The sequence below is a fragment of the Geotrypetes seraphini genome, chromosome 8, assembly GCF_902459505.1.
Source record: "Geotrypetes seraphini chromosome 8, aGeoSer1.1, whole genome shotgun sequence".
NCBI lineage: Eukaryota > Metazoa > Chordata > Amphibia > Gymnophiona > Dermophiidae > Geotrypetes > Geotrypetes seraphini.
Window position 1 is genome coordinate 164,559,563 of NC_047091.1, and position 24,547 is coordinate 164,584,109.

At 41.9% G+C, this 24,547-nt stretch overlaps 1 protein-coding gene across 1 annotated transcript in view; it reads right to left on the reverse strand.

Moving 5' to 3' along the window:
* Positions 1 to 24,547, reverse strand: part of CORO1C (coronin 1C) — a 211,386-nt gene that overhangs the window by 77,888 nt on the left and 108,951 nt on the right. Inside the window, 1 exon segment of the mRNA XM_033957141.1 lies at positions 3,650 to 3,849. Coding sequence (XP_033813032.1) covers positions 3,650 to 3,849 — 200 coding nt within the window.

Below are 24,547 nucleotides of genomic sequence, written 5' to 3' on the forward strand. Positions count from 1 at the left end.
CAGGTGATAATGGAGATTCCTGAGGGACCCTGCAACCAGGTGACCAACAGTCTGAAAACCTGCTTTGTTTCTTAACCATGTAAGGAAATCCCGAACCAATTCAGCACTTTAACAGATAGTCCAATAGTATCCAACTTCCATAAAAGTACATCAGTTCTCAATGTAATCCAAGACATGAACTCTATATTAACTGATCCTTGATTTTACTGTTATGAATCCTTATTAATCTTACTCTATTTCGACTCTATTGTGTCGAAATGAGGCGGGCTCGCCCCTTCCCGGCCCATCCCGCCGAAGCCTAAGGCCTGATTGGCCCAGGCTCTAGAAGCCTGGACCAATCAGGCCTTAGGCATAGCGGGTCCGCCCATCCCCACTTAATCTAAGGACTGATTGGCCAATCAGACCTTAGACTTAGTGGGGATGGGCGGACCCGCTATGCCTAAGGCCTGATTGGTCCAGGCTTCTAGAGCCTGGGCCAATCAGGCCTTAGGCTTCGACGGGATGGGCCGGGAAGGGGCGAGCCCGCCTCATTTCGACGAGGCGGGCCTACCAGCTGGACGGGCAAGAACTGTCTGGCCTGAAGAACAGGTTAGTTTGGGGGTTGTTAGCGCCGGGGGGGGTGCGTCTTCGGGCAGGAGGGATTGGGCACCCTCCTGCCTGCGATCCATATTGTCAGGGGGGGAGATCGGTAATGTCGGGGGGGGCGGTTGGTAGTGTCGGGGGGAGCGGTCGGTAGTGTCGGGGGGGGCATCCGATCGGACACGCCGCGGCCCGCTATACTTATAGCGGCAGAGAGATCCCTTGCCGTGATAAGTGTAGCGGGCCGTGTCTAATCTAACCCGATTCTCTAACCAGCGTCTGTAACATGGACGCCGGTTACAGAATCGGGGTTTTGGTGTAGACCGATTCTGAATAGGATGCCTCTCCTGGGCGTCCTATACAGAATCAGGGCCCCAGGCAGGCCTTCAATATAGGCGGCCTGCCTGGGGAGCATTTTTTTTTTTTAAAACGTGCATCCCGATTGGCTGATTAGACAGCTGTAGGATGCCTACAGCTGCCTAAAATCGGGACGCACTTTTGGAGAATCAGGGCCTCAGTATACAGGCCAACACTAAAAACCTTTAAAAAAAATATATATATTAATTTTTCAAAACTAAATACAAAGTGCCAGGAATTATACAGACATTAATAATCAAAATAAGCACTTATATTCAATCAATAAGAATGCAGAAGAAAAATATCCCTCCCCTCAAACATATTTAATCAAAGAATAAACCAAATATCCCCCCCCCCACCCTGTCCTGGATGTGTGTAAAAATAAGCTAAAATTAAAACAAAAGACAACTATAATGAATTAACAAAGGATATCAATGGGCCCCAAACCAATTTAAATAAATTGCTATGCTCCAACATATCAGAATTCATCTTTTCATATCTGTAGCCTAAATATAAACTTGCCCACCAAAAAGGAAAATTAATGCGGTCGCAATTTTTCCAATTGCGAGTTACTATTTACATGGCTATCCCTGTCATAATTAGGAAAAGCCTGCACTAAAAACTTCTTGCTTGGTTTTGTTAAAAAAAAAAAAAAAAAAAAAAAAGGGAGGGGGTATATTAGCCTTATCTTCTAGGCAAACTGTGTGCCGCGGGAGTCACCAGGGAGAAGGAGAGGCACCGGCCTTGGCTGACTGCCTACAAAACGTACCTCTCGCACATCCTATAGGCAGTCAGCCAGCGCCTGCGCCTCTCTACGCCTCTTCCCTTCCAGCACCCTCCACTGGCGGCTCAGGGCCCCGTATGGAGGGCCTTCACGAATGCACGGATGTCGACGTGAAGACATCATCGCATTGGCATCGGCGCACTTCCAAAAACCTCGAGCCGCAGCCACCGTGCTTTAGCACCACATGGCTTTGCAAAGTTTATGACATCAGCTGTTAAAACAACGGCAATAAACATGTCTTCTTCCTTCGTTAGGAACGAGTATGGTCATTACAATCAGTTGCTCGACCTCGCTGTGTAATGTGACTCTTGCTCCAACCTGTGGCAAGCTTTCCTTCTTTTGTGTTAGTCTGTTTTGGTTTTCTTTCATTTTAGTTAGGTACACCGCTTAGATATTTTGATAAGCAGTACATTAAATTTTTAATAAACTTGAAACTTTTCTTCCATTTAGTCTTAAAAGGGGCCCCTTTTATTCAAGCGCATTAAGACGTGCAGTTAATGCATCTTAAATGTGGGGATTTTAACACACACTACATGGAAATTTTGGGCGGCCCTTTCTAACATTTTGCATTCACTTTTAATTTTGGAGCTCGTACACCAATATTGTCATTAGAGAATGACACGGGGACAGATCTGTCCCCGTCCCCTGCAGGAACTCGATTTCCCCATCCCTGCAAGTTTTGTCGCTGTCCCTGCCCCATTCCTGTAAGCTCTGCCTTAACTGCACAAGCCTCGAACACTTATGATTTTAAAGGGTTTGAGGCTTGTGCAGATGAGGACGGAGCTTAGGCATTGGTGGAATGAGGCATTATGACATCACAATCTCAGCTCTAGAATGTTGCTACTTATGATTTTAAAGTGTTTGAGGCTTGTGCAGATGAGGACGGAGCTTAGGCATTGGTGGAATGAGGCATTATGACATCACAATCTCAGCTCTAGAATGTTGCTACTTATGATTTTAAAGTGTTTGAGGCTTGTGCAGATGAGGACGGAGCTTAGGCATTGGTGGAATGAGGCATTATGACATCACAATCTCAGCTCTAGAATGTTGCTACTTATGATTTTAAAGTGTTTGAGGCTTGTGCAGATGAGGACGGAGCTTAGGCATTGGTGGAATGAGGCATTATGACATCACAATCTCAGCTCTAGAATGTTGCTACTTATGATTTTAAAGTGTTTGAGGCTTGTGCAGACGAGGACAGAGCTTGCAGGAATGGGGCAGGGACAGGAAAAGAACTCACTGGGATGGGAAAATGCATCCATTTCCAATCTCAACCCATGATACACCCCCCAGAATTTATTTATTTTAAACAGTATTGCAGGAATTAGCACGCACCAACACCCAAATACCACAAAGTTTTACTGTGTTTCTATGGTAGCTTGTTTGCATGAGCTAACTCAGGGGTCTCAAAGTCCCTCCTTGAGGGCCGCAATCCAGTCGGGTTTTCAGGAATTCCCCCAATAAATATGCATGAGATCTCTATGCATGCACTGGTTTCAATGCATATTCATTGGGGAAATCCTGAAAACCCGACTGGATTGCGGCCCTCAAGGAGGGACTTAACTGTATGCTAACGGCTGAACACTCCTTAGTAAAAGGACCCCTATAGTAAGTTAAAAAGCAACTGTATATACTAGGCTGAATATGTTACAAATATTTGCCTGAAAATTTATAAGCAAATCGTGTACGCAGACTTTTAGACAATTTAGCACATTTAAGTATTCTATGATCTCAGTAAACGATGAAGAGTTTAGAATGTGGTTTATTTTAAACAGCTCACATTTTCTGCACATTCTAACCTTAAATCAGGCTATGAAAATCAAAGAATTGGGAAAGTCACAGACAGCACAATACTGGGTCTCACAGATGAGACACTGAGTAAAATGCGTTCCCATAGCAGCCAATATTTCTCAAGATCTGAGAACTTACCTTGTGCAAAGGCAAGACGAGAAATGCTCCACCACCACTAGCCTCGACAATTATTGCCACAAATTTGGGATTGACAGCACAGAATGAGCTATCCCAGGTGACGCGGGAAACCCTGATATCGTCATAACACTGGTCATTCTTCACCGCTTGTCCAAAGACGTGCCGAAACTTGCTTTGTCGTACAACTCGCCTCATCGTGTCTGTGGAGGAACAGAAGGACCACAGCATAAGACCTAGGTGAATTTTTTATTTTTTTTTTTTTTAATATTGTTCATCTCAATATTTGTAGAAATTAGAGTCAAACAGGTTTAAGCAAGACTTTTTATGGGTTTATGGGTTGCGTCTATAACTAGGCTTTCAAAAGGTATGCTCCCTCGACCAAGGCAAGAGAGAGATGGTGAAGTTTCACTAATTTATACGACTAGGTTGTCTCTTCACTGACCGGCGAAGATTGTCAAAAGCTAGTTACAACCATATTGTGTTATCCTAGTGCAAGGGTAGGTAATCCCAGTCCTCAAGAGCTAGAGCCAGGCCAGATTTTCAGGATAGCCACAATAAATATGCATGAGATAGATTTGCACCTCAAGGAGGCAGTGCATGCAAATCCATCTCATACATATTCATTGTGGATATCCTGAAAACCTGACCTGGCTCCGGCTCTCGAGGACCGGAATTGCCTACCCCTGCCCTAGTGAAACGTTGTCTAAATCTGGTTGTTTGACCCTTCATACAACATATTCAAGTTGACCAAACACAGCCATCACAATTGTCCACCTCAGATTCAGAACAGACTCATCAGTAAATTGTCTGGGGCCTTTCCCAAACCTGCTCTGAAAGCCAGTCTTTAAAAAGGTGACCCAACTTCTCAGGACATTTACACGCTAGGCAGGGTATTTGCATTCACACTATGAAGTGGCAAACTCATCAACTACCACTGGTTTATAGAAAGCAGTTTTATTTAATTGAAGGTGTTAACGTAAGAAAACAGGTGCGGAAAATGGCCTTGCAGCGAAATATATTCTGACCGACTTTCAAAGCTATTTAACAAGCCAGAAGCAGCTTCTGACCGGTTAAACAGCATTTTACCAGAAGGGTTGATATCTCCGCTGAATATTCACGGTTAGTGGCTAAAGGGTAACCGGATCTAGTCAGCACCGACCAGCTAAGTTTAGTGGCCAAATAGGGCTGCAAAAATAGCACACCCATCTTTGGCTGCTGTTAACTTAAAACGAGCCGGCGCTGAATTCTGACTTGGTTAGTTAAATTAGTGCTGGCCAAAAAACAACCCCCTAGATATTTCAGTGCCGGTCACTGGAAACAGCCCAGCATTGAATATATAGGCTCACTGCTAGAAAATGACAAGGGAACAGAATTTGTCCCCGCGGACAAGCGTGGGGAACCATCCCGCCTCATTCTTTAGTCTCAACCTCAGTCCTTCTACACCAGCATTCTTCAATGCAAGGCTTGAGGGTCAGTGGCTGAGTCAAATTCATACCCTGATTCTTATGTGAGCCAAATATAGGACAGTCAAGCCATTGTGACATCACTGATGAGGCTGGCTCTTAGGCATTGGTAGAATAAGGCTTTATGACATCACAATCTCAGCTCTGGAATGTTGCTACTCTTTGGGTTTCTGCCGGGTACTTGTGACCTGGGCTAGCCACTGCTGGAAACAGGATACTGGGTTTGATGGACCTTCAGTCTGCCCCAATATGGCAACATTTATGGTCTTAGGTTCTAACCATCTGGTGTCTATCTCAGCCTCAGTCCTTCTACACCAGCAATCTTCAACGCAAGGCTTGAGGGTCAGTGGCTGAGCCCATTCATACTCCAATTCTTCCCGCTCTCCTTAAAGAATGATACGGGGGTGGTTTCCCGCGGTTATCCACAGGGTTGGGGACAAATTCTGTCCCGTGTCATGCTCTAAGGCACAGGACTTGTCTCTTGCAGTTGACACTTTCTGCATGTTGCACTGCTTTCAGCTGTGTATAACTGAAATTATCAGAAGCAATTAAGGAAAGATTTATAAACTATAACGAGTTTTACCTCATGCAAAGTTGTCATTTCTTTAATAAGACATAGAAACATGATGGCAGATAAAGGCCAAATGGCCCATCCAGTCTGCCCATCCGCAGTAACCATTATCTCGTTCTCTCGCCGACACATCCCATATGCCTGTCCCAGGCCCTTTTGAATTAGACACAACATTAATTATTTTTTTCCTGCGGCTCTCCAAGTACCTACAAATCCAAAATGTGGCCCTGCAAAGGGTTTGAGTTTGAGACTGCTGCATTAGAACCAAACCATTTGCCCTTTCATTCAACTGTTGTTCCAAAATCATAGATTACGGTCTATGGATAAGAACTGTTTTGATAATTACAAAATGTCAGGTTTTTTGATTCTAACTATTTATATAAGAAAAGAGGAGAATGAAGGCTTTCTGACAACAGGCTTTTAAAGAGTTGAATAAGCTACCATCTGAGAATAGGAAAATACCCATTATATTCGGCCTTTAGGAAGAACCTGAAAATGTATTTATTCTCCAGATTTTAAATTTATATACTTCTATTATTTAATTGTATTGCTCACTATTTTGAATGGCAATTTGTTTGCCCAAAAAACATAGTAACAAAGTAAATGACGGCAGATAAAGACCTAAACAGTAAATCCAGTCTGCCCATTAGTTATACTTATTAAAAATATATGATTAAATTAACTTGTCTCTTCTTTGATATTTCTGGGCCATAGACTAAAGTCCACCTAGTATTGTCCTAGGTTCCAACTGCTGAAGTTGCCATCTAATCAAGCCATTGTGACATCACTGCCGAGGTTGGCTCTTGGGCATTGCTGGAATGAGGCATTATGACATCACAATCTCAGCTCTGGAATGTTGCTACTCTTTAAGTTTCTGCTAGGTAACATAGTAAATTTTCTCTTCATTGATATATCTGGATCATAGACTATAAAGTCCACCTGGTATTGTCCTAGGTTCCAAATGCTGAAGACGCCATCCAAGCTCACTCCAGCCTATCCAACCATCCTGTTTGCCGGATATCTACCATAGAGTCTGGCCAGTAACATCCTCATGTTCCAAGTTAGTGGAGTTCCCACTGATGCCCTCCCCAGTCCAATCCTACACCAAATCACTACATATGAGAGACACAGATTGTGCAAGTCTGTCTGTTCCGGCCTTAGCTCTTTAATTTACATCCTTCATTTTCTAATTAGAGATCCTCTATGGTTATCCCACGCTTTTTTGAATTCCATCACCGTTTTCCTCTCTACCACTTCCCTCGGGAGGACATTCCAGGCATCTACCACCCTCTCGTAAAAAAGAATTTCCTAACACTGCTCCTGAGTCTTCCTCCCTGCGACCTCATATTATGCCGTCTAGTTTTACCATTTTCTCTTCTCTGGAAAAGATTTGGTTCTATATTAATGCTTTTTTATTTTATTATTGTTTCACTGTTATGGTAAACTGCTGATATCTGTCCCGTCTGGACTTTTGCCGTTGGGATTAATTAAAATATGCTGAGGCAACAGAGCTGCTTCAGGAAATTGGACTTCTGCCAGACTCATTTGATTTTGGTTTTCATTTTTTTCTTCCAGTTTATGAATTATTTAAAATTTTATTCCATTGTTTTTTACTCCTATTCTTATTTTATTAACTGAATTCTATTGTTTAACGGTTCCTCCCTTCTATTCTTTTTTACATATTACTTTAATTCATTTAGATGTCATTTACATAGATCAGGGGTGTCAAAGTCCCTCCTCGAGGGCCGGAATCCAGTCGGGTTTTCTGGATTTCCCCAATGAATATGCATTGAAAGCAGTGCATGCAAATAGATCTCATGCAGATTCATTGGGGAAATCCTGAAAACCCGACTGGATTCTGGCCCTCGAGGACCAACTTTGACACCTGTGACATAGATGATGCTCCTATCTGTAAAGTTAGGAATTTCTATGAAATATTCTACATCTTTCTCTCCTCTCCACTCCTTCCTACCCTCCAAAGTCCTCCCTACCCTCTTCTAACCCCTACCTCTGTAATGTCGCCTAGAGCAGTGTTCAACCACCAGTCCATGGACCAGTGCCGGTCCACAGAAATTTCCTGCTGGTCCACAGGGCCAGCACATGCATCAGGCCCAAAACAGTGTTCTTCAACCGCCGGTCCACAGTGCGATCGATGTGGCGTTATCTTCGAGCCAGCTCCCTCTTCCTAACTGATTCAGTGCACAAAGCCACGGGCAGTGGCTCCTACGGGCATCCTGCGCCTGAACTGGAAGCCTTCTCTCTGACGTTCAACGTCAGAGGGAAGGCTTCCAGATGAGGCAAGGGACGTGCAAGGTGCAATTAGTACTATTATGGGGGCGGGGTCTGGGGTAGAGATGGGCGGGGTCTGGCCCACGACTTAGCCCGATGCCGGTCCACAGAATAATTCTTTTATTTCTGCCGGTCCATGGGTGTAAAAAGGTTGAAAAACACTGGCCTAGAGCTTGTATAGGTATGTGCTATGCACAAATGGAAGGAAGAAATAAATAAATAAATAAAATAAATAAACTGTACCCTGGGTGAATCTCTTCATAAAAAGGTGGTTAATAAATCCGATAAATAAAAAAAAAAAAACCCCACACACAGTAGCTATTTCCCTACCATAGAATGTAACTGGCCGTGAGGAATTTTGGGATTTTAGCTCCAGTTTAAGTTACATTCAGGCAGGGCATAGCCAGAAACCCAATTTCAGATGGGCAGAAGATCTCACCTCTCTGTCTCTCCCAGCCAGGTGAGGTGATCCAGTCCATCCCCACTGCTGCCAATGCCAACCTTTCAAACAGCCAATCTTCGCCAGCAGTAAGCAGCGTAACTGATACACGTTGCTCACACCGGCCCCACGGCCTTCCTTCTCATGCACTCTGAAGAAACAGAAAGTTGCATCACAAGGAAGGCAGTGGGGGCTGGCGCAAGCAACATGCGTCCGTCACGCTGCTTGCCGTCAGCGAAAATCGGCCCACTGAAAAAAAGATACGCGGAGGAAAGGATTTTGAAGTTTTTAAGCCAGCAGGGCTTGAGGCTCTCCGCCAGCTACTTCAAAATGTGCTGCCACTGGGTGAGAAGGGGCCCATCCATGTCTACACCACTGCATTCAGGTACAATAGGTATTTTCCTGTCTTGGGAGCGGTGCCGTAATCAGACAATTTTTTTTTTTTTTTTGGGGGGGGGGGAGGGGACATTAGGCAATCCCTATCCTTTTCAAAGCTCTCCCCATAAGTTAAATTGAAAACATCACAAGTCCTGCCTGCAGAAGAAATCTGTAGCCAACTCAAGTTAGCGACGGTACATGAGCCAGGAATGCCAACATGCTCATGGTGCAAGCATTAGCAAAATCACTTTGAGCCGCTTTCGGCTCCACTTAAGCCTACTCGGGTTGGACTCTGGATTTCTCCAGCTACACAAGTGATGCACCTAGTTGCCGGGTGAGCCCAAGGCAAAAAAGTGGAGGGGCAAAGGCCCGCCCATAGCTGCGCCCCTATCCCAAATGGTTTACAATTGTATAACTTTGTTACTTAATAGGGAGATAAAACTTAGTATTCTGTGACAGAAATTACTATATAATATTGTAATCACAGCTATAATCTCTTGTTAATGATGTTACTTTCTTTAATTTATTTTAAATATTATTGTGAAGTGCTCAGACCAAGTAACCCAAAATATAGTGAAGTCACTACAATGAGGTTAACAAGGGGACCATCATCGCCTTCACCTGTCCCCTGCCCTCCCTACATAACCATGAACTAATACAGATCAACTTGATGTACTTATCTGAATAGGGGGGTAGTTGTTTTTGTTAATTCTCATTGATGACTGTGTGCTAGTAAAATATATGTGCTCCGTTAAAATCCTAGAACTGTTCGTTCATTCTTCCAATCCCGTCCCCCCCCCCGACTCGAGTTTCACCTCTTCATCAGGGAGGGACACTGGTGAAGGCTCACTCAAAGCAAACGGGCCAACTGAATACGGGCAAACGGGCACTTCACAATAATATTTAAAATAAATTAAAGAAAGTAACATCATTAACAAGAGATTATAGCTGTGATTACAATATTATATATTACAATTTTATAAGCCATGGGTTCCAATATGGGGATTTAAGTTTAAACAATAGCACCGTTGAGCACACTTAAGCACCGGCACTTTTCACAGCTGTGGTTATTGAAGTCCCGACTCTTTAGTGATTTCAGATAAGTGGTTTTATCATCTTCCAGTTATCTGTGGGTTTGGGTTAGGGACAGTAAAGGCAATGATGGTCCCTATTATAACCACAGTTTGGTGTTATCACCAAATTAAGGGTTATATGGTCCGAGTACTTTACAAAAAGTTTTACGATTATTTAAGTAAGATAATTAGTTATAATAAGAGCTGGGATTTATTGGAAGTGTTACAATTTTATAAGAACATAAGAATTGCCGCTGCTGGGTCAGACCAGTGGTCCATCGTGCCCAGCAGTCCGTTCACGCGGCGGCCCCTAGGTCAAAGACCAGCGCCCTAACGGAGACTAGCCTTACCTGCGTACGTTCTGGTTCAGCAGGAACTTGTCTAACTTTGTCTTGAATCCCTGGAGGGTGTTTTCCCCTATGTAACTGGAGGATACCATGGCTCATCTAAGATCACAAGGAAAGGCAGTGGGATTTGAGCCCTGGCTTCCCCGTTTCTTCAGCCTCTTGCTCTAGCCAATAGGCTACTCTGGCCATTAAGCTAGTTCTGAGTTTTGAAGGCTGAATAATTAAATCTAATGTCCAAATTCAGAGCGCCAAAACCCTTTGGAAAGCATGCATGGTCTAGACCAGTGTTTCTCAGCTCGGTCCTGGAGTCCCCCCTTGCCCCTTTTCAGGATATCCACAGTGAATATGCATGAAAGAAATTTGCATATAATGGAGGCAATGCATGCAAATCAAGTTTATGCAAATTCACTGTGGATATCCTGAAAAGGGGCAAGGGGGGGACTCTAGGACTGAGTTGAGAAACACTGGTCTAGACCACCCACTGTGCTGCTGTCGGGGTGGATATATACAGTACCAACATGCAGAGCAGTGGTGTGGCTGCAGGTGAGAAGGGGCCACAGAGCAAGAGCGTACCCTTATCCTTACTGTAACTGGTGAAGATCCCCAAGTCCCACCCAACTGAAGACCTGCCCCATTGGCCAGGGCTCCCTTCTAACGATTCAGCAGCAGTGCCCCTAAACCGCTTTTATCCTCAGCAAAAAAAAAAATATGGTGCGAGGCCTAAGCGCAAAGTATATAGGATGCATATGGCCCATAGACCTTATTGGGGACCCTTGATGAAGGACATCTATTTTAACTGCCGAACCTAGCTTTTTGAACCCTGGCTAAAGAAAACAGGCTGATAGAAATTAGCTTAGGACAGAGGAAGGACTCCAGCTTCGCAGGGTACCATTTCTAATAAAAAGGAAAACGAAATGTTTAAGTTACGGTAAATATTTCTAACCATAGTCACACAGCTGACACAAATCGCTAAACCACTGTAATACCACATTCCCAGGCTCTCCTAATCTCTCAGCAGAAGTATTTAGACAGGGATTAGCAATAAAGCAATTTGTAGCCAATCTTTCAACAACTGCCAATCAGACGTACCGAAGGTGAGAAAACACCTGGAAGGTTGCTGCACCTGACGTGACGGAGCTGGAGCTCATAAGTCACAGTGAAAACCAAACATGCACCGAGCCTTTAAAGATTCCAAATATCTAGAAAAAAAAAAAAAAAACCCCAAAAAAACCACACACACACCACAAGATGGAGGGGAACAAATGTGCAAAGAGCAACAGCTGCAACCTCTTAACCACCTCACTGGGCAGGCTGGATGGATCACCCTGATCTTTGTCTGCCAAAATATGAACAGCCTTACTGGGTCAGACCAATGGTCCGCCTAGCCCAGTATCCCATCTTCACGGTGGCAAATCCCGGTCACTAGTACCTGGCCAAAACCCAAAGAGTAGCAACATTCAATTTAGAATCCTAAAGAATAGCAAGATTCCAGAATCCTAAAGTGTAACAAAAGATTCTGGAATCCCAAAGAGTAGCAACATTCCATGCTACCGATCCAGGGCAAGCAGAGGCTTCCCCCATGTCTTTCTCAACAACAACCTATGGACTTTTCCTCCAGGAAATTGTCCAAACCTTTCTTAAAACCAGCTAAGCTATCCGCTCTTACCACAACCTCTGGCAATGCATTCCAGAGCTTAACTATTCTCCGAGTGAATAATATTTCTTCCTATTGGTTTAAAATTATTTCCCTGTAGCTTTCATCTTCACTTTTTATTAGACTAATTGAATACTCTTGAGACTAGTTTTGGAACGCTCTGAAGAGGCATCCTTTCTGAAGTTAGTGACGTCTCCACCGGCCCAATGGAGAGCACAGGACTGAAAAATCATTAAAGGCGTTCTGAGTTAGTCCCACAAAAAGGTCTCCTTCAAGACCAGCAGAACGGTCAATGAGAATAACTTTACCCCAGGGATCTGGAGGCCCTTAGAAACATAGAAGATGACGGCAGAAAAGGGCTACAGCCCATCAAGTCTGCCCACTCTGCTTACCCACCCCCTGTCTATGCCCTAATGACCCAATTTCCTGATCTTGACCCTCGTAGGGATCCCACATGGGTATCCCATTTATTTTTAAAGTCTGGCACGCTGTCTGCCTCGATCACCTGCACTGGAAGCTTGTTCCAATGATCAACCACTCTCTCTGTGAAGAAATACTTTCTGGTGTCTGCAGCAGCCACTCTCTCCTCCTCTCCCTATTGGCTAAGGCTCTTAACATTTGCATCTCCTCTTCCTATAGGCTAAGGCTCTTTACACCTGCATTGTGATGTCATAGAACTTTCTGATTATAGAAACATAGAAACATGATGGCAGATAAAGTCCAAATGACCCATCATAGAAACATAGAAACATAGAAGATGATGGCAGAAAAGGGCTACAGCCCATCAAGTCTGCCCACTCTGCTTACCCACCCCCTGTCTATGCCCTAATGACCCAATTTCCTGATCTTGACCCTCGTAGGGATCCCACATGGGTATCCCATTTATTCTTAAAGTCTGGCACGCTGTCTGCCTCGATCACCTGCACTGGAAGCTTGTTCCAATGATCAACTACTCTCTCTGTCAAGAAATACTTTCTGGTGTCGCCATGAAATTTTCCGCCCCTGAGTTTGAGCGGGTGCCCTCTTGTGGCCGAGGGTCCCTTGAGAAAGAAAATATTATCTTTCACTTCGACACATCCCGTGAGGTACTTAAATGTTTCGATCATGTCTCCCCTCTCCCTACGTTCCTCGAGAGTGTAGAGCTGCAATTTGTTCAGTCTCTCTTCGTACGAGAGACCCTTGAGCCCCGAGATCATCCTGGTGGCCATCCGCTGAACCGATTCAATTCTGCGCACATCTTTACTGTAATGTGGCCTCCAGAATTGCACACAGTATTCCAGATAAGGTCTCACCATGGCCCTGTACAACGGCATTATGACTTCAGGCTTTCGGCTGACAAAACTTCTATTGATACAATCCAATATCTGCCTTGCCTTAGATGAAGCCTTCTCCACTTGATTGGCAGTTTTCATGTCTGCACTGATGATTACTTGGTCCATAAGATTTTTTTTTCTCATGCTGCATGGTACATTCAGGTTGGTTGGGGGGATATTTGGCTCTGTCTAGCTGAGAGTTAAGCCTAAGAACATCTTGTCCTTGGCAGTAGTCTGTCTGGGTTGTAAATATCCAGCAGACCCCAAAAGTAGATCTATGTTCTATAGCAATATCTCTCAAACATTTTTAGCTCTGGCACACTAAACAGAGCAAATGTTTTTCACGGCACACTAAACCGAGCAAATGTTTTCCATGGCACATTATAACTGAAATTATAAAACTGCAACACCAACAAAAAATTATATTTGAAAGTTATTTAACATTCTTTAAACTATGTAAGGATAATTGTAACAACAGTGAAACTAAAGGAGACAGAACAGAATTGCTATAATCAATGTGATGGATGTGCTTATTTTTGGGTGCAAATTAACTGAAAAGGTGGCTCGATAGTCGACAAGCAAACACGCATGTCATCATCCACCATCTTTGACAGAAATTAAATTTTAAAATTTAATTTCTGTCAAAGCTGAAAATCCAAGTTTGCAAAGATAAGAAGATCCAAACTGAAACAAAGCTCTAGTGCTTTGTTGCTCAAGTTAGGATAACTACTGCATAAAAAATAAAAAAATAAAATAAAAAATTACTTGCAGTTAGTTTTCAAGGACCAATCACGTCAGAGAACGATGCTTGTCTAGGCAGTTGTATCCTTACGCACACATTCATTCATAACATTGACAGGCTCTTTCGAAATCGACGTACATGTCATCTATTCTAGTGTATAGCAAAAAAACCCGGAAAAGTGAAAAATCAATAATATTAAGACAAACACTTTCACTAGAAATATGAACAGGATGTCATGAAAAGTTAGTGCTGCTATAGTTCCAATTAAGGGAGTTTCAAATCGCTGGAGGAAAAAGCCTCAGATAGGAACCCTTCCACCACCACAATGGTGGTCCAAGGTGGTCGGGCGAACACCTCACTGGCAAAAAACCTCCAGACCAGCTCCCACAATAGTGAACTTAAAGCAGGACTTATGGTATAAAGATAGAGGAAAATTTCCACTTATCAATAAGTAGATCGGGAGTGCTATATTAATCCCAATACAGTCGTGGTGGAGCCATCTTTTGATCTTGAGATGCGGTTTGCGTCCAGCTTAAAGGTATGTCTTCGAGGCTTTTTTCTTGAACTGGTTCATAGAGTTACGTTTCCAGTTTATTTATTAATTGAAGCTTTGTTTAAATTTTTGGTTGCAGTGTGATCGGATTGCTATACACCCTGAGGCAGCAGAGATGTGAAACGCTGGCCATCGTCGGTGTACCGATCTACTTATTGATAAGTGGAAATTTTCCTCTATCTTTATACCATAAGTCCTGCTTTAAGTTCACTATTGTGGGAGCTGGTCTGGAGGTTTTTTGCCAGTGAGGTGTTCGCCCGACCACCTTGGACCACCATTGTGGTGGTGGAAGGGTTCCTATCTGAGGCTTTTTCCTCCAGCGATTTGAAACTCCCTTAATTGGAACTATAGCAGCACTATCTATTCTAGTGTATACTTATGAAGGGAATTTTAAAAAATAAAGTAAAATTTTGGAATCTCTCATGACACACCCGGAATCTCTTTGGGGCACACCTCTGTGCCATGGCACACAGTTTGAGACACACTGTTCTATAGTTCATTTCCAAGTCAGCTTGTTTATTCTTTTATGAACATTTCTTCTAGAACAATCTCTCTCAACTCGGTCCTTGAGTACCTCCTTGCCAGTCAGGTTTTCAGGATATCCACAGTGAATATGCATGAAATAAATTTGCATATAATGGAGGCAGAGTATGCAAATCAAGTTTAAACCAAAAATGGAGGAACTGGAAACTCAATTCACAGTCATAGTAAACAAAATGGTGGAAAATGCTCAATACCTTAACCCCTCGTGAACTACAAGCTAACTTCAAGCCAGTAAAACTCAATAAGGGGAAAAGCCTCAGATGCTACAAAGCTGACGTTGCTTTGAGACTAGAAAGAGGAGCTTAATTTGTTCTTTAGCTCCCTTCTCAGCTTTCTCTCACTGGCGAAAAACCCCCCTAAGTCATACTTGAAAAAACAAAGCAGTATTTATCTTTAACAGACGTGACTGCTACTTTCTCTTTTGAGTCAATAAGCCGACAATGGCCAGCGTTTCATGATCTGCTGATCAGTTCTTCAGGGCCATTTCTTCAGGGCTCTGGAGTGTTATCAACACATCGAGTCTGCGGGGTAAGGGGTAGTTATATGCTCACGAGGGGGTTAAGGTATTGAGCATTTTCCACCAGTGTGTAATTAAACTGGAAATTTTGTTTTGTACGATTGCAAATCAAGTTTATGCATATTCATTGTGGATATCCTGGAAACCTGACTGGCAAGGGGAGTACTCCAGGACCGAGTTGAGAAAGACTGTTCTAGAACGCCAATCCTCTTGAATCCCAGTAGGTCGACCACCTTGACCACATCTTCCAGTTTCCACAGCTTAAATTTAGAGCTGCATTTCAATCATGATTAATGGTGATAAATAAATATATTTTATTATACATCAGACATTGCATCATGCTTCCCCAAAGATCTTACAAGAATTCTTTGAGATCTATAAACCGAGAAGAGAGCTTAGAGATATAAATGGGATGAAATTAAGTTTGGAGGGTAGAATGTTGACTACGCACGCTAGGATCGGAGCGTCAATGTTATCTGTGGCTGGCGTAGAACTATGGAATGCCTTGCCTGGTATCCTGCGGTTTTGGGTGGGGAGGATGAATTTTAAGGAAATGCTGAAAACTCAATTATTTGCCAATGCCTTCTTATGCTAAGATATATTTCAATTGATAATCGCCTTTTAGAATTTATTTTTCACAACAATGTATGATTTAGCTTGCTTGTATTTCTAAATTGATTGAATTTGCGCTCTATCCTTGTTTATAACAGGGACGATTAACGATGTTGTTTAGACATGTCTATGTTATATGTGATAATCATAGGGAAAAAAGATTTTATGTATGTGATATGGAAACCGCATAGTTGTATGTGGTATATAAATTTTTTAATAAATAAATAAATCCACAGATCTGGGTGAGGAACAGTGACAACATACATAATAGCAACAGATAATTCATACAAAAAAAGTACTGCAAAACTAATAATCATTAAAACATATCACAAACCCACAACACTGACCAATCCCTAAAACAAAAAAAATTTTTTTTTTTTCTTTTTTACTCCTTCCCTTTTATCCATACCATATCTGATTTTTTCTTTCTTAAATGTTATCACAATCTTCCCCCTTCCTATCATTATCTTGCACTTTCCTAACAAACAGAAGAGAAAAAGTATGGAAAGAGAAAAGAGAAGGGAAACCCCCCCCCCCAAAAAAAAAAACATTCCTGCATTCAAGTTCCACTGAATTCACACCAAAAAAGCGCCAGAAAGTAGAGGATTGACATAACGTCAGCGGTAATGCGTTCCAGGCCAACAGACCCTGGACAGAGAACCTAGGGCTCCTTTTACTAAGCTGTATTAGTATTCTTAGCGCATGCAGCATTTTAGCGCACGCTAAACCCGCGTTATGCAGCTAAAACTTACGCCAGCTCAATGCTGGCGTTAGCGTCTAGCGTGCGCAGCAATTTAGCGCATGCTATTCCGTGCGTTAATGTGATTAATTACACAATTAATGACGATTACAAATTTTTATCAAAATGTGGCCCTAAATAAATTAAAAAAATAAAAAGTAATGAAAAGATAAATACAGAATACAAATTGACAAATTAAAGAATCTAAAACAGGATGTAGAATAGCTATAAACAGCCTTACAGTTTTCAGAGCTGACTTAAGAACACAAGAACAGCTTTACTGGGTCAAACCAATGGTCCATCTAGCTCAGATCCTGTTTCCACAGAGGCCAATCCAGGTCACAAGAACCTGGCAGAAACCCAAGTAGTAGCAACATTCCGGGTGTGTCAACATTCCATGCAGAATCTCAAAAAGAATAGCAAGATTCCACGCTACTGATCCCAGGGCAAGAAATGGCTTCCACGCAGCCTTACTTGAAATTATGCACTGCATGAAACAGATCAGCACAATGAGGATTATAATTTTTTCACTCAATGCTCCTTTTCTCTGGAACAGTATTCCTAACTACCTGCGTGAAAATTTAACACTTATCAATTTTAAGGTGAAGCTAAAGACATTTCTTTTTCTCGATGCCTTTGTAGCTTAAACTGTCCTTTTAAGGACGATTTAGATTCAAAAAGATTTTTTTTTATAGTCCCCATCCTTTTGTTTTTTTCCCTTAAGTGTTCTCTTTTTTTTCTGTCACTGTAGTTCCAATCCCTTCTCTCCCCTTTTGTTCCTGTTCGTTCTTGTCCTTAAATTGTCTTTTCCCTCAGTTTGTTTTTTGACAATATTGTATTTTAATTGTTATTGTATTTTTGTACACCGCCTAGAAGGTTTGAGTGAGCGGTATAATAAATTTTAAATAAAAATGAAACTTAAATAAACTTGAAAACAAACTGTATAAAGTTCTTATTCTGCATGCCGGTCATTAGCTCATCCTCTTGTTTTTGTGTTGACAGGTTAAACAACTGTCCCTTATTTATCTACCACCCCTCAGCTGTCTCTTCTTCAAGCTGAAAAGCCCCACTTTCTTCATAAGGGAGGAGGGTCCATCTCCTTTAACATTTTTGTAACCCCTTCACTGAACCTTTAGTTGAACTATATCCTCCTTTGAGATGGAATGGCCAGAACTGCACCCAATACTCAAGACATCCTAGGGGCCTACGCAGAGGGGTCCTTTTACTAAGGTGCGCTAGTCGTTTTAGCGCGCCCTAAACGCTAACGGGTGCGAACGCATCCATGGGATATAACGGACGCGTTCACATGCGGTAGCATTTAGCAGGCGCTAAAACGGCTAGCGGGCCGTAGTAGAAGGACCCCTCAGTTTTGTTCTCTGTCCCTTTTTGGATTACACCGCGCAACAAATTTTAACTTTTTTTCTGGGGCAAGAAAAAAAAAATGAGGTTTACTTTATAAAATTTGACCTCCTGTGTTTGAAAATAGCCTCAGTTTTCTCCTATCACGTATAGATGAGAAGTCATAATGTAACGCATTGCTCCGATTTAAGAGTTCCTATAGATCTTATTTTCTAGAATCGTTTTGCTGTTGAAGTGCGTTTATAAATGAGATTAGGAGAATCTCTAATCAATGTCCAACAATAGTCAGACAGCATCGATGAATTCCATCTGCCCTGATATCGTTTCTCCATTGTAGCAATGTCCTGGTGAAACCTTTCCCCGTGCTCATCATTAACATTTCCAAGATTATCGGGGGGAAAAATCCAGATGGAAGTGGAGAAAATGAATTTTTAGTGACATGTTGCATTTGGGATCACACAATGCTTTAAGCGTCGTCGCCACCATTTGGACTTAGGGCTCCTTTTACGAAGCCGCGGTAGTGGCTTTAATGCACGTGACTTTTAATCACGCGCTACCCCCGCTCTAGCCAGAAAACTTCCGCCTGCTCAAGAGGAGGCAGTAGCGGCTAGCACAGCCGGCAGTTTAGCGTGCACTATTACGCACGTTAAACCGCTACCGCGCCTTCGTAAAAGGAGCCTATAGTCTTGTGCTATCATTAAAATTAATACTTTAGTTTAAAAATCTAATTTGAGGCAAACTGTTTTAATATTTCAAGAGATTGTTATAACATTTACTCCAAGCATTAGAAAATATAGCAAAAATGTTAATTTTTGCATTATAATGTTCTTTTGCCAAAAATCAGAGGGTTATACCGAAAAATTAAGGTCAGTTTTGAATTCAGCAACCCCAAATCGCTATAAAACACCCACTACAATTCATGCCCCAAAACCTCTGTTGCATGGTGCAATCCGTAATATCTTATTTGCTTTATAAGCAGCCGTTGCACGTAGGGTTAAAAATGTTAACCTACTATCCACAATGACGCAAAGATCTTTTTCTTAGGAGATAATTCCTAATTATAACTCAGCATTTTGCACCTGCATTTGGGATTACTTTTCCCTCTGTTCATCATGTTGCATTTGTCTGCATTAAATTTAAATTTGCCATTTAGGTACCTGGTGTCCCAGTCTGCTAGCCCTCCATATCCTTCATAGTTCAAATGACTGACTAATTGCATATCATTGGCAGGTTTATTCCTATCGCTCATCGCTCCAATCTCCAGATCGTTTATGAACCAGGCTAAAAATAGCACAGGTCCTAATACAGACCCTTGAGGCTCTTTACCGACTCTCTTCCAGGCAGAGATTAAGACTAAATGGTCAGTTATCTATGTCCTGTCTTTTGTCCAGTTTGTAGTCCAAAAAAGGGCATTGCCTCCTATCTCATGACTAATTTCTTAAGGAGCCTCTCATGAAGGACTTTGTGAAATACCTTCTGAAAATCCAAATACACCTATCAACTGTCTCGCTATTATCCACACCTTCAAAAATCTACTTTGGGAAGGCAAGATTTGCCTTTGCTGAACCCATGCCAACTCAGACCATTAAGCCACATCCATCTATATCAGTGTGCCACCCAAGATTCCTGGAGGGCTTTTGCACATGCGTGCGACATCATCACGTCAACATCCATGCACTTCCAGATACTCTCAAGTCATGGCCACCAGTTTAAGTATGCTACGACTTCGCAAAGCTTGCGAGACATTGGTCTACATTGGTCTACATGGGTCAATTTGGTTTTTGTTTTCATTTTAAAGTACACTTATCCCTCCATATTCACAGGGGTTAGGGGTAGAGCCGGCCTGCGAAAATGGAAAAATCGTGAATAACTTTTAGGGCCGACTATGGCCCACCCCGGCCTCCCTCCTGCCTCCCAGACCTCTCCACACCTTACCTGGTGGTCTAGCAGTGAAGCGGGGCAGGAGCAATATTCCTACGCTCCTGCCCCGTGCAGAGCCATAAACAAAAAATGGCTGCCGTGATTTCCTGTGGTCTCACAAGACTACAGTGGGAACTTGCGGCAGCCATTTTTGTTGATGGCTCTGAATGGGGCAAGAGTTTAGGAAGATCGCTCTTGCCCCGCTTCACCACTATGCCACTAGGTACAGCATGGAGAGATCCAGGAGGTGGAGGTGGGTCAGGGTTAAGAAACTCGCGAACAGCTGAAGTCGTGAGTCCTAAACCCGAAAATTTGGAGGGAGAAGTGCATATCTTCAACATCCTCTACAGAAACCTTGGTTTCACAGAAAAGACATCTCTGTGATTAAACATTATGGCCTGGATTCTGTAACTGGCGCCATTGTCAGCGGTCACCTTAAAAACAGCTACCAATTACTTATCAATCTTGTGATCGCACCAGGTACAGAATCGCACATCTGGCAAAGGTAGGTGCCGGAAATACAGGCCAAGGATTTCCTGGCATACGTTTATGGCGCCTACCTTTGACGTGAATCATACCTCTGTAAGCGCTTTAGGCCACCCAATGCAATTTCTGGTGCTAGCGATGCCCACAGTGGTGTTAGGTGGCCTAAAGCACCTAGAGGAGGCGCAATTCTGGCGCCAGATTCCAGAGTTAACTTAAATACATAAGAACAGCTAGACTAGGTCAACCAAGGGTCCATCTAGTCCAGTATCCTGTTTACATAGCGGCCAATCTAGGTCACAAGTACCTGGCAGAAACCCAATTAGTAGCAACATTCCAGAACAGAGATTGTGATGTCATAATGCCTCATTCTACCAATGCTTAAGAGCCTGCCTCGTCAGTGATGTCACAGTAGCTTGATTGTCCTATACTTGGCTCACATTAAGAACAACAGAATAGCCATACTGGGTCAGATTCAGTTAATAAAGTCATTTAAACAGTGAGAGGGTTTTATCAAGCTTGGGCGCCTTCCAGCGCCTAAAAATTAAAAAAAAGGCGCCAGTTAAGAGAATCTGGGCTTCTAAAACTCCCAGAAAGGTAAGAAGAAACTGGGAAAAAAAACCAACCCATGTAGATTCTGTACTAAACAGCTGGAAACAGTTTCTTATAGCTGGCTATGAAGTTCCAATGGCAGAAAGTCTCCATATAGAAAGGGAAAATTAGATGGCACATCTTTCCACTGGAAACTTTGTAAACATTAGCTCATCACTATACCAGAAAAGCACTGCAACCACCCTTAGAGAATGATAGAAAATGAAGCTCTGACTACCTGGGACAACACTGCAATTCCAAACAATAAAAAGTCCGATACCAGAAAAATCGCAGTAACGCCAAAGCAGCACCGATTATGGAGGTGTCAGGTCCAAGTGATTGTTCCGAGCATGAAGTGGAAAAGGAAGATCTTCAGGTACCAAATCATGCAGTCAGAAACCAAGACGATGGGGCTGAAAGATACAGAAATTTTTGCACTCTTTTGGAAGCCACAGGCTTTATTCAAATTTTTTAAATCTACATCTTACAAACCAGAAAAAAAAAGTCTTATTGTATTAATAATTGGGAGGAGGATGGGAGAAAATGATTGTTTTATGTATTACTTGTGTAATTAATAGTACGGTTTATGCAGTGTGTTATGTTCAATCTATTGTATTGCACTGTCAAAGTTTGAAAATCAATAAAGATTTAAAAAAAAAAAAAAAAAGCTCTTTGCACCATACCAGTAATACAGAGAGCATTAGTAATAAAATTTGAGACTTTGGGATCAAGCTCCATATACCCTGGCTTGCGAGTAAGGTTCATTACTTGTCATGGCTTGTGCAGAAATAAGATAAACTACCGAGGAAGTGTCTCAGAATACCACGCAAAGGTTCATTTATTTTTTATCTTAGGCACTTGTGGTAATAGTTGTCTTTCACTGACCCAACCTTCACCAATAGTGCTGCGATTTTTACAGCTTAATTATAATAAATATATAATTTTCAATTGTATTTTTTAACTTTTCAGACCTTTATCTATTTATATATACATTTTTTTCTCTATAAAATGTCAATTCCAATTCTCTATAAATCCAATTCCATTTATATATATTGTGTATTTAACACTTTGAGCTATGAGCCTTCTGTTATTCCAACCACTAAGCATCAAAGCAAAACTTTCTGCTTGCTTGTAAAGTTATATGGACAATGTTTAAATGCAAGATTAACAAGCAGTTATAAGTCAATTCCAGTGGCCAAAACAAGCCTGATTTTCCGGGAGGTGGAATTTTTTTCTATCTAAGGAGCCTATAGTATGCATTTTTGTAGGAAGAAAATTTTTTCTGTATAAAATTAAATTAAATTTAGATAGAAAAATTAGATAGAAAAAATTGAAATATATAAATATATATAAAATTTAATAATAATTTAAAAATATATATATATATATATATATTTAAATAAAATGTTTTTCAATTAATTTAATTTTATAGAGAAAAAAATTTTCTTCCTACAAAAATGCATACTATAGGCTCCTTAGATAGAAAAAAATTCCACCTCCCGGAAAATCAGGCTTGTTTTAGCCACTGGAATTGACTTATAACTGCTTGCTAATCTTGCATTTAAACATTGTCCATATAACTTTATAAGCAAGCAGAAAGTTTTTGCTTTGGTGCTTGGTGGTTGGAATAACATAAGGCTCGTAGCTCAAAGTGTTAAATATACAATGTCTGACTTGCTGTTGTTCTTTGAAGTCTCTTTTCAGTCCAGAAGGGCTTATGGTGAAAATAAATGAACCTTTGTGTGGTATTCTGAGACACTTCCTCCTACCTTTGCTAACCTCAGTAGTTTACCTTGTGAGGAACTAGAATATTAGTGGCAAACTCCAATTTATCACATTTTATATAATGTGCAGAAATAACCCATTTGACATCCCTGTTTCAGAAGATACTGGGGGGGGGAAACCACCACAGAAAATGGAGCCATTTATTCTTAACTTCACTGATCCATCCCTCCTTTCCTTCCTCTGACACCACTTTTTCCTTTTGCATTTTGCCAGAATCTCTTTGAAAATAAGCATAGGAAAAAGTTCTTCCTCAGATCTTTTCAAGCCGGGCACAAAATTCAGACCAAATGGAGCCTGGACACCTCACACACATCATTATCATTCCCCGGAAACATTTCTTTGCAAAGTCAGGATCGACCAACAGCGCTTTGGCAATGGCCATTTCTAACCACGATCTCTGGGTTTGACTTTGGGCCAGTCAGGGCTGGGGGTGCTGCAGGGTCAATGTTCACAGTCCCCGGGGAAGAGAGACTTGGCCGCCGCTCAATGGCAACCAAATCAAAAGCCTCGCATTAGCCAGGAGGTCGCTGCAGCTAACGGTCCTTGAATAGGACACAGACTGCAAAGGCTGGGCTGAACTGGGAGAAAAAAAACTTTGGGTAGATGGCCTTTGAAGACTCGTGGTACTGTGGCCCTACTGGGATGGGAGCTCTGAAGTACAAGAGAAAAAAAAATTGCTGAGCCAAAACAGATTTCTATAAATGAGGTATTCAATCATCTCAAGTTCCAACAACCCCTACTGTAAAGTAGGTCAGCTTCCTGCCTTCTGTTGTATTTTGCATGCTTTTTTTAAAAAAAAGTTACTCATCCTGTGTATGTCAAGACACGCAGCAAGAATGATTAAGTACCAGCAACTACCGATGGAAAACCCATGGAATAGCGCTACAAAACTGTGTATACTGCACAAATTGAATCATTTATAGCCCACGACTGTTCTAGGCAAAGTATAGTAAAAATACAAATCAAAATCGTTCATATTATAATTAGGGGGAACAGCAACATGGCGGAAACAGCAGGGCTACTACCCACTTGAAACATGAAAGGGTGAACTCATGAATAATACAAAAAAAAAAGATGAATATATGATACACAGAAACTATAATAGTATATGTACACAGATGGTATAAATAGGTAAGATATGCATATATTTAACTCATGCAATGTAACACAATTACTGAAGCTCGTGTATTGTAACACCTTTACCGAAGCTCATACAAACCACTCTGAATTGACTCCCCAGTCATTAGTAGCAGTATAGACGCTTCCAATGCCAGACAATATACAGTTCTCTTTCTAAGAAGTTCTATTTTTAAGAAGTAAAAGATTCACTAGCATTCAAATGTCAGAAGATAAATTCACTCAAATGGAGCCAAAAGACTTATTACTCCGCTGCCAGTCTCAACCAGATGGCAAGGAGTTAGCAATTGTAACGTCATCGTACCGACAGAGTATAAAGGCCTAGCAGACATATGTGATCAGAGATGCTATGAAATAAAGGAGCTTCATCGTCGACTTAAAAATAAAATA